Here is a 10,645-nt window from a genome sequence, read left to right on the forward strand (position 1 = left end):
GGAAAATAATAATAATGATAAAAGAATATACAAAATAGGTAACGCACAATGCAATTGCTCACCACCTGCCGACCGATGCCCAGCCAGTCCCCGAGCAGCGGCCCCCCCGGCCAGCTTTCCCCAGTTTATGTACTGAGCATGACGTCACATGGTATGGAATGTCCCTTTGGCCAGTTTGGGTCAGCTGTCCTGGCTGTGCCCCCTCCCAGCTTCTTGTGCACCTCCAGCCTTCTCAGTCGGTAGAGCATGGGAAGCTGAAAAGTCCTTGGTTAGTGTAAACACTACCTAGCAACAACTAAAACATCGGTGTGTTATCAACATTGTTCTCACCCTAAATCCAAAACACAGCACTGTACCAGCCACTAAGAAGGAAATTAACTCTATCCTTGCCGAAACCAGGACACAAGAATAAATAAATTGTTTTGCCTTTACTTTCACAACAATTGTGCCTGTAAAACTGTAGATTTTAGAACCGTGGCATTATGTGAGGACAGGATGAGAGAGGATGGTGTTACCTACATACTAGATCAGGTATTTGCAACACAGACCTAGAGCTCCTGTCTTGGCAATCAACCAAGCTTTGACCACTAGCTGCTGCAGTTCCTCTTCTAGAAGATGGGTGGAGGGTCCTATTTTTGCTTTTTTTGCCTTTTTTAACCCCTTCGCCCCCCCACCCTGTCCCCAACCAAATCAAACCAAACCAAAAAAAACCAGCAAAAAACCCCTACACCTTAGGAAGCTTATGACTGTGCGCAAGAATACTCTGATGATTAATCTTTTAAAAGAACTTCAGTGGTTGATTTTCTTTTGTATATCCTTACGGGAAATGTTTCAAGAATTTATTCCAAGGCTAATATTTCTTGGTAGCTGTAGTCCTTATTTTTGTGTGAAATATTGAGTGAATCACAGCAATGTTTTTTGCTTAAATATGCTTTCCTAATAAAAATTCATGTGAGGTAATAGTAAGTGTTCAAATGTGCACAATGAGTAAAAGTATTAAAATTCATCAGCAAAAAAATCAGGGTATTTTTAGACTGTATCTAATGTCTTGAGCATGGTTGTGATTTTAAGATGGAGGAAAAAAGCTCACAATTGCATTGTACAGAAGTTCCTGAAATATGTTTCTTATGTGACTCCCCTGCCTCTATCCTGGCTAGTACATTCTGTCCTCTCTGTTAATTGATCTGACCAAACCAGGCTTTGTTTCTGTGCTGTAGTGACTTAACTTACAAGGCCTAATGGAGAAGAGAATAGTGACAGTAATTTCTTAGGTCTGCAGTCCAGAGTTGCACTCTCTGACTACCTCTTTGCAGTTGCATTCTTTTATTTATGCTTGTGTGAGTTACAGTTTAAGACCTGAGGACTCATTCCTGTCCAGCAATCTTGTAGCTGTGGCGAGTCAGAGCATCATTCTGACACTGTGTTTGTTCCAAGGCAAAAGAACCTGGACGCCTCTATTCTTTCCTCCACTCATGGCTGTCTGTCTGGCAAATTACCTGTTGCAAATTCAAAATCCGTTGTTCTTCAGTGAAAGCACCTTTGCCCTCTTTGACTAGTTCTGTACATATGAACTCTGTGCTTTCTCTGTCAGAGCTGAGCAGATGGCCAGTGTTCAAAATGCCCAAAAAGATGGCTCAAGCGATAGGGCAGACTTCTGGAGAACACGTGGCCAGCGATCTGGAGTGAAGAAGAATCTGAGGAAGAGTCGTGAAGATCTGACAGCTATTGCATCTGTGAGCACAAAATTCCCAGCTTATGAGCGAGTTCAGTTGCGTGAGGGTAAGTGAGACTGCTGTGAGCCAGCTGCCTGGCTGGTTTAGCGTCCAAATGTTTGGTCAACTAAGTAAGTGATTTCAAACAACTTGGGCTCAATGTTAAATTTGAGCAACAGGAAGGGATGACATTTTTCTCAGAATGCAAATTTCTGGATGCTAGGAACTACTCTTAAGAAAAAAGGTTTTTATGTTTTTTAAGTGCTGCTGTTCTCATTTGCCTCCAAATTGCATGTGCCAATTTCAAGGTTTAAAATGAAAAAAGGAAGAAACAAGCAGGGTGTTCTTGTTTCCTCAGCTTCCCTTTGGCTAGCTCTGAAAGTACAATCCATATGCCTGCGATCAATCACAATCTTTAGCTTGCTCATAAATACCACTTTAACATTACTTTGAGAGCAAATAAAACCCAAGTATTTTCAGCAGTTTGTCCAAATGTAATCAAGGTTGATGTGGTCCATCTCCGTGACTCTAAACTAGCTATATTACTAGTGATGTTGAGCAAGTCAAGATAATTTTCTGGGTATTCACACATGACAGTATCGTGGAACAAAACAAATAGTAAAAAGTATTTTAAAGGAGCTCCCAGATGTCAAGATAAAGACTGAGCAATAGAATGGCATTCCCCCATTAACTTGTGAGGACTGTGTTGCACTTGCTTTGACATAAGCATAACAGAATTTTGCATTTCTTTGCTTCTTCAAGCTGCCCTGCAGCTGGTTTAGCGTTTGTATCTTTATTCACACAAAACCCACTGGGTCAATGTTCATGCTATCTTGCTGGATGGAAAGATTACTGAAGATCTGCTGTATGTTTTCAGAATGTAGAATCCTCTCAGTACATCTTCCTTAGAAGGAATAAGGAAGCTGTTAAATTAAAACAATCTCCTTTGCTTTCTCAGCTGATAAAAATAGCTTCTGTATGAGTTACGCTGTTGCGCAAACTTTTGAGAAATAAAATTTTTAAAATACATTTTTTAATATCTTCAACTTATTCATAACCTTGCATAGTAATTGAGGATCTTGTCTGTGCCACTTCACTTACCTATAAAAAAACAGTCTTATCAGATCTCTTTTCTCCAAATATTTTTCTTTCAGCTGGTTTTAAGAGACCTGTGGTGATATTTGGCCCTATTGCAGATCTCGCTATGGAGAAGCTGTCAAATGATTTGCCTCACCTGTACCAGACAGCAAGTAAGTTGTCTTCCTAGCTTCTTTATCATCCTTAACTGAGAGAATGGATAACTTAATAATCACAGCTGCCCAGCCACTCTAGATAAGCTAAAATGTTGTCTTTGCAGAGACAGAACCCAGAGACGCAGGTTCAGAGAAGTCAACTGGGGTAGTGCGCTTGAACACTGTGAGGCAAATCATTGAGCAGGTAGAGTATTTCTCTGTGAAACTTGCTTACACTCAAAGGCATGCTATGTGATTTGTTTGCTCCTAAAACTTAGAGTCCTCAAATCTTCACTGCATCTATTTCTGCAATAAGCAGACTTAATGGCTTAATGATAGGGCTGTTTCAAAATTGTTCAACAACAATTTTTGTATTTTTGATAGCTGTCCTCCAAGTGGGAGGGTGAACCTGATATTGGAAATTAAATTCTCTTTCCTTAGTCCATTCTAAATTTGAACAGAACGGCATCTGTGTTTTACTATATGCTTTCTGAATTTGCCATGGAGGCTTTACTGTTGTGCAGCGCCCTACTTGCTCTTACTGTTATCAGAAACTTAAATGTTTTAGATTTCAGTTCAATAGTAGTAACTCTGAAGCACAGGAAGTGACTATCATAGCTAAGTGGCATCTACTGAGACTGCATTGACTCTTTTTATAATACTGTTTAGAGATCAAGTAAGTAGGTGGTAATCAAGAAGCCTAAAAAACTTAGGCAAAAAGAATGTACTCCACAGCTTATTGTCCTGAGCCCAATAAAACTGATGCCAGAAGGCCCCACTGAAGCACACATTTGACAATCCCATTCATCTTTGCGCTAGAAGTAGCTAAGAAGGAATGTATTAAATGAAAAAAGTGAGATTTTTCTCAGCTAGTAAGTGTAGATAAAAGTTCACAGATAGCACCCAAATAGTTGTGGTAGTGGAAGCTGTGGTAGGGGCAGGTAGAGAGAAAAGCTAGTTAACTTTCACTACTTCTTTAAAAAAAAAGTGGAATAAGTGCATTTTACTTAACATGAGAGTTAGTTAACATAAGAATGTGGATATTATGGCAAAAGCTGTTCAGAAAAATGGAGCTGAAAGAAAAAGGCTGCCTGCTGTGCTTTCTGAGTCTGATATAACTGCGAAAAAATCAAACAGGTTGTGGTCTTATTTGGACAAATATATCCTGGTTTTCCTAGGATACCATGTTCCAACCACCTCCTCTTGTTCCCCACAAGCAGCACACTGACTGGGCTTTCTTGTTAACAGGATAAACATGCTCTGTTGGATGTGACTCCTAAAGCAGTGGACCTGCTAAATTATACCCAGTGGTTTCCAATTGTGGTCTTCTTTAACCCAGACAGTAAGCAGGGTGTGAAAACCATGAGACAAAGGCTATGTTCCACATCTAACAAGAGCTCAAGAAAACTTTATGAGCAAGCAAACAAACTGAAGAAAACTTGTTCCCACCTCTTTACAGGTAAGGAAGACAGGTAAGGTGTCTAACCTGCTTTCCAAGAGAGCAGTGGATGTGACTGTGTGAGTCTTGAGACATCCACTTACTACTCTGCAGATTAACTCATGCAGGCTGGAACTAAAAAGGTGTGAAGGTATGGTCATGAGCAATCCCTGCATTGACTTTTTTCCAAAGTTCCTAGTTCAGCCAAATTGTAACACAAAAGAAATGGTGAATCAGCATACTGTCATTAAAAGATAAGTGATTTAATAAGCTTGGGGAATGGACAAACAATAAAATAAAAATACCATGCTTCTGTCAATGATCTAAATGAAATGGCTGTTTAACATTCTCGCATAACTAAAACAAAAAGTGTTAAACAGCAAAGACTGGATAAAGGATCACATTGCTGTGTATATATACTTTTTCCTTCAATTTTTACAGCCACCATCAATTTGAATTCAACCAACGATAGCTGGTATGGTAGTCTGAAAGATACAATTCAGCAACAGCAAGGAGAAGCAGTATGGGTATCAGAAGGAAAGGTAAGCAGTCAGTCCATACTGTATGAAGCTATACAGATGTCTCAAGATACCTCTTGCCAGTAGAAATTGCGCAAAATTTTGTTTGCCCATGCTGGATAGGTTAGACAAGTAGTCAGCTGATATCTTTCTTGGTAATAAAACATTACTTACTATTGTTCTTTGTTATACTTTGGAGCTTTCATCACTAATGCTGTGGCTAGGGGAGAGTGGTGAGGAGGGATAAACTTTTACAGGACTTCCCTTTATGATTCTGCATTGGAGTTTCTTTCAGTTCTGCAAAGTCATTCTTAAGGAGTTGTTTGGCATGAAGTTGAGACCTAACTAGACTCTAATTCTTATATATTTAATCTTTGTTCCTTAATTCTTACTAACTTTTCTCTAGATGGATGGCATGGAAGATGATGCAGATGATCGTATGTCTTACCTTACTGCAATGGGTGCTGACTATTTGAGTTGTGACAGTCGGCTGATCAGTGACCTAGAGGATACAGATGGAGAAGGAGGTGCATACACTGACAATGAACTTGATGAGCCCTTGGACGAACCAACGATTTCATCTGTTAGCCGGTCCTCTGAACCTGTGCATCATGAGGAGGTGAGATGACTGAATTTTCAACAAGACTGTACTTTCTGAAAGTCCTGTATGTATGGCTTAATAATGAGAGTTTTTTAAACCGCAGCTATGTCTTACCTCTGATAGTGTTTTAGAGCTCCATTGTGTAGAGCAAAAATAATAATAGCTCTGCTTTTCTGCCTAACTTGATAGGTTTCCTGATGATGTCTCATCACCTTGAACTTTGCAATTACATCTGCAGTGATTGTGGTCAGGTTGCTGACAGTCATTTGACTCCTGGTTACTGTTCCCAAAATAGTAAACTTGAGAGAGAGAAAAAATGATTGAATTACTGGATACTGCAGTGATTTTTATCTCCTGTTTTCCTTCATAGACTTCAAAAAAAATTAGTCCAGAACCAAGGGCTCAGTTGAGAAAAGCTGGTAGCAGGGAGATCCTTAGAGAACCGAGTCCACCTCCAGCATTCAAGCCTGAACCACCTAAGGTAAACTTGTAGAAACAAGTCTGAATATGAAGTTCCTCTTTCTGGAGAACTCTCCAGGGTGGCACATTAGGAGGAGCAATAGGAATGATCAGAGACTAGAAAACATTTTAAGTGTGGAGAGAAGCAATGACTGAAGGTGTTGCAGGATCAAACAGAGAGAAAACTTAAAGAATAACAGTTCTCTTCAAATATGTGTGATCTCTATATGGAATAAGAAAGTAGGCTCCTTTTTGTGTCTGCTAACAAATTGAAAGGCAGTTTTTTAGCTCAGCAAGAACAAAGGTAGGCTAATGGTCAGGAAAAGCGTATCTGATGGCCGTTATTGTGAAGCACAAAACCAGAATCTACCACCTCTGAAATCAGTCTCCATCACTAGAAATTGATGTTAACTGTTTATTCACACCTTGCTCAGGAATGATGGAGGGAAAAAAATTACGATGTTTGGACACCAAATTCTCTCTTAGCAATTCCTGATTTCTCCTGACCCCAAAGTCCGTTCTTTGAGAATGGGTGCCCTCACATACTGCATGTATTGAAAATATATTCAAGTATGCCTTGACAAAGGAGATTGGGCAGAGTAGGACACGTGTAAGGAAAATGAAGATGGAATAGAAAACAGACTTGGGTCCTGTGCACTTCTAAACTCCTGGCAGTGATATTCTACATTAGGTAGTACTGACAAATCATTTGGGAGGTCAGTTTTCTCTGTGCTGTCCCCTAACACATGTTGTAGTTCTGGTAATCCTTAACAAATGGGACAAATAAGTCTAAATGTGCTAGTCTTCTATAGGTTAATGTGTAGTGTATGAGTGTGTGGCCAAAATGTTGCAGCAGTTCTAATACCTTTCAAGTGTTACATTGGATGAAGACTGACACCGTTAAACACATAGGCAAAATGATTAATTTCAGTTAAAAGCCTTCATTTGAAAAGAAAATTATGAAGTTGCTGATGTGAACTTTGTTTGCGTGTTTTACACTTACAGGGAAAGTTACAAAACAAAGAGGATGTATATGACTTCCCCAAGAACTATGACTCCAAATCAAGTAACATTGCTGTCAGCAGTGAGACTTCAACTGTATCAGCTAAGGCAGCACCACCACCTGTTTCTGTGAAACCTGCCTTTGGGCGTCCTATCCTGAGAAACTCTCAGCCAGCAGTCCCACCTGCAGAGGAGGAGGAGGAGGCAAAGTTGGAAGAAGAAGGAAGCGAACAAGAAAATACTCCAAAATCTGTGCTGAGGAAAGTAAAAATATTTGAGGAGATGGATCATAAGGCGAGGATGCAAAGAATGCAAGAGCTCCAAGAGGCCCAGAATGCCAGGGTATGAAGAGATGCGTTCTCCCCCTGCTGTGCTTTCCAGCATATAGAACAGCCTGCATCCTGAAAATGAAAATCATGCCCTTGCATTGTGTTGCCTCTGGAGGGAGAAGTTTGGGAAACCACACATACAGACATACCATTGTGTGGATTCGGATGTAAAAAGAGGACGTATTTTAAGGCTTCCTATTGTAACTACAGAAAGCTGACTTCTAATAGTCCTGTTGCTTTTGGCAATCCATTGTTTTCACGTGCACTTTGAATTGCTACTCTAGCAAAAGATTATATAATTGTAGGAATATGAATAAGATCAGTTATCAATTTGGGCTTTAATTGTTTCAGATGTAGCTGTGACCTGCTAGATCTACAGTCTAAGATCCCTAATGGATAGACTTAAAAAGAACAGTTATTTTCTCCTGCTTTCTTTTAAAGCTTGAAATAGCCCAGAAGCACCCGGATATATATGCTGTCCCTGTCAAAACACCGAAGTCAGAACAGAACTGGCCCCAGCCTATGAGGTAAGGTGTATCCAGTTTAAAGTATTCTGTCTTGATTGTTTACTTCACCAGCAGGAGGAAAACCAATCTTGCCAGTTTTTATTCACACAAATAATCCTGCCTTGGTCTATCACTTTGTTGTTGTGCCTCAAAGATTATGTAAAGGTGGGGCAAAATTTCAGTGAACTCTTCTTGTTTTTCAGGATACTTTTTTCTTTTTGTTCATTCATAGTATTTGAGTTACCTAAGGAGAAACACTATATTCTTTTGCTGAAATATTTGCAGAGCCAGTTTTTTGCCCCAATCAGTATTACTCAGAAGCTTTTCTGCATTCATGTCCTCTGATGTCCATTCTCCTGTGCTAGATATTTGATGACTGTTAGTCTATCCTAAAAATAATTGCTGTTTCAATTACTTAATAACACTTAATTACTTAAATGCTTATTCAGTTAGAGATGCATTTTGTGGGTAGGGAAACTGAGGATGAAACTTGCCTGAGGTCACCCATCAAGTCTCATGAGAGTAGTAGTCTTTCATTAAAATCCAATGAGTTCTTACCCTACACACCCCATATTTCTATGACTTGAGCAGTCACCTCTGCAAGAGCTAACACACTGTATGATGCATTTTGTTTTCTGCTCTGCAGGACTTCAAGTTTTTCTTGCCTCTTAGTAATAGCCAATAGAAATGGGACTTTTTTTTCTAGTGAATCAAATCCTTTGATGTCATAGTATATAATCTAAAATGCAAAAATGGAAAACATGAAGTGATTATTTTCAGGTTTCCTTGGTGTGTTCAGAAAAGCATACTTTTTTTATAGCCTTGGAAGCTTTTTAGAAGTACTAAAAAGTAATCTTTAACCACGTGCAGAGTGTTTGCTTACATACAGAAATCAGCGCTGTTGCCTTTTTACAGGAATGTTAATGATTGGCCTAGAGGGAGTGTTTAAGCACTGGGGCAATATGGAAGGAGGATAACATCTTGGTTTTGTACAATGCAGGATTGCAAAAATCATGGCTTTTGAAACTGAGGAAATGCCCTTCCTTGGCAGATTTTATTTCTATATATCTGCTTAGTGTCACACTAAATGAGTAGCACCACAATGTATAAAAAGCAAATGTGTTGGTTAGTTCTGCCCACTTTTAAGGATAAGAGCCCTAGTGAGAACCTTGAGTGAGGAGAGAAGGCTATCAATTTTAGAAATGTCACATAAGAAATCTTCAGACTTTGAGACAGGAAACTGGGGATGCAAAAGAAGAAGCAGGCACAGAAAGAATCTGGTGCAAAAATAATTGAGGAAAGTGTCAGTTGGGGTAGCAGCAATGGCTGAAAACCTCTCTGCTCAGGGAATAAAGTGCTATAAAGCTCTTGATGTGTGTGCAGGGGTGTTTAATCGTTTTAAATTTGGCATTCTTCCAGGTAGGTTGAGTAGATCAAATCAACATCAGGCTCCAGCTTGATGAAAATAAGATGCCTCTCCAGATAGGCTTACCATGGCCATGCAATTGTTTATGGGCTAGAAGGGGTTTCATTTGTTCCATGTGCCTTTCTAGGTTGTACATGGCCATAAAGCCGGTACTGAGTATAATTTATTTTTCAGCTTTTCAGAATGGAAGTAAATATTATCTCTCTCTCTTTCCCTGTCTTGCTGTGTTAGCTCCAGACCTCCAGAACCCCAGAAACCTCCTATTAGACCTTACCTAGAGAACCGTGGCAGTTACGGCAGCGATGCAGAGGAGGAGGAGGAGTACCGTCGGCAGCTATCAGACCACTCTAAGAAGGGGTATTACGGACAGCCATCCAGATACAGAGACACAGAACTGTAGGCTTACTAGTATCTGCGTGTATAATGCTCTTTTTGAGGTTTCTTCCTTCACAGCCAAAGTGGAGCAGTAGTTAGTCTTGAAAAGCTATATTTTTATTGTGGGTGGTGTTAGAGGGTACGCTACTCAACTTAGACATATCTATACGCTGGAACTGGAAGAGTTCGTTTTTGGGGATATTATTTTGTTAGCATCTAAGAAAAGAAATCACTGTTGCCTGAATGCTGTTGCCTGTTTTATAAGGACCAAATCCTGAAAGTTTGTGTTAATTCTTGGTGTTTTCGTATTTTAACATAAAAACCCTTTTTTCCCTTTTATTAATGCTGCCTTTTTGGACTGTTCTGCCGTGTTATGAAAGTATGATCCCAGAGATACACTTCTTAATGCAATAGAACTAAATTTGAAAGTGTATTTGAAGAACAGTAAGTGCCTTTAACAAGAAGCATCTTAAACTGTTTGTTTTGACATCTGATACTTGGTGCAAAGCCATAACACACTAAAAGGGGATTGACTGTTTTACCTATCTTTTTTTTATCAGTTTCATGGTAACAATTTCCCTTGCATGTTATTTTTCTAAGTTTGTAGATGCATATGCAATATTTCATAAATACTGACTGTACATAAGAGGTGCAATTGACTGGGTTGTTGGAAAAGACCAGGATGTGCTTAAACAGAGAAAATGATGTAGGAATTCAATCATGTATTAAAATTTACACAGACTGCAAATAATAAAGGATATATTCTAGACAAACCTTGTGTATCTTATTTTTCTTTTCAACAGTGTTAGTCTTCTAGCGTCTCTGACTTTCATGAGTATACTTACAGCAGTACACTGTTCAGTTCAGGGTCTCATCTCCTGCTGTTCAGGTAACTGGGAAATGTCACTGTTGATGTTGCTTCCCAGTGTTCTGAACATCATTTTAAGATTTGTTGTGATTTAAAAGAAAACTGACACAGAACTACGGACTTCCTGCAAGAGACTTACCTTTTAGAGTATTTTCTGCCTTCCCATTTCTGCTCTTTAT

At 39.4% G+C, this 10,645-nt stretch overlaps 1 protein-coding gene across 1 annotated transcript in view; it reads left to right on the top strand.

The window, feature by feature from the left end:
• TJP2 (tight junction protein 2) overlaps positions 1–10,371 on the top strand; it is a 66,947-nt gene extending 56,576 nt beyond the window's left edge. The window contains exons 16-25 of the mRNA XM_009285288.1: positions 1,592–1,779; positions 2,867–2,962; positions 3,070–3,149; positions 4,193–4,403; positions 4,824–4,924; positions 5,307–5,519; positions 5,872–5,982; positions 6,966–7,304; positions 7,733–7,818; positions 9,455–10,371. Coding sequence (XP_009283563.1) covers positions 1,592–1,779; positions 2,867–2,962; positions 3,070–3,149; positions 4,193–4,403; positions 4,824–4,924; positions 5,307–5,519; positions 5,872–5,982; positions 6,966–7,304; positions 7,733–7,818; positions 9,455–9,623 — 1,594 coding nt within the window. The 3' untranslated portion in view covers positions 9,624–10,371. The remainder of the gene's footprint in view (positions 1–1,591; positions 1,780–2,866; positions 2,963–3,069; positions 3,150–4,192; positions 4,404–4,823; positions 4,925–5,306; positions 5,520–5,871; positions 5,983–6,965; positions 7,305–7,732; positions 7,819–9,454) is intronic.
• Positions 10,372–10,645: the final 274 nt, after the last annotated feature.

The sequence above is a fragment of the Aptenodytes forsteri genome, unplaced genomic scaffold (genome assembly GCF_000699145.1).
Source record: "Aptenodytes forsteri isolate BGI_AS27 unplaced genomic scaffold, ASM69914v1 Scaffold151, whole genome shotgun sequence".
Lineage (NCBI taxonomy): Eukaryota > Metazoa > Chordata > Aves > Sphenisciformes > Spheniscidae > Aptenodytes > Aptenodytes forsteri.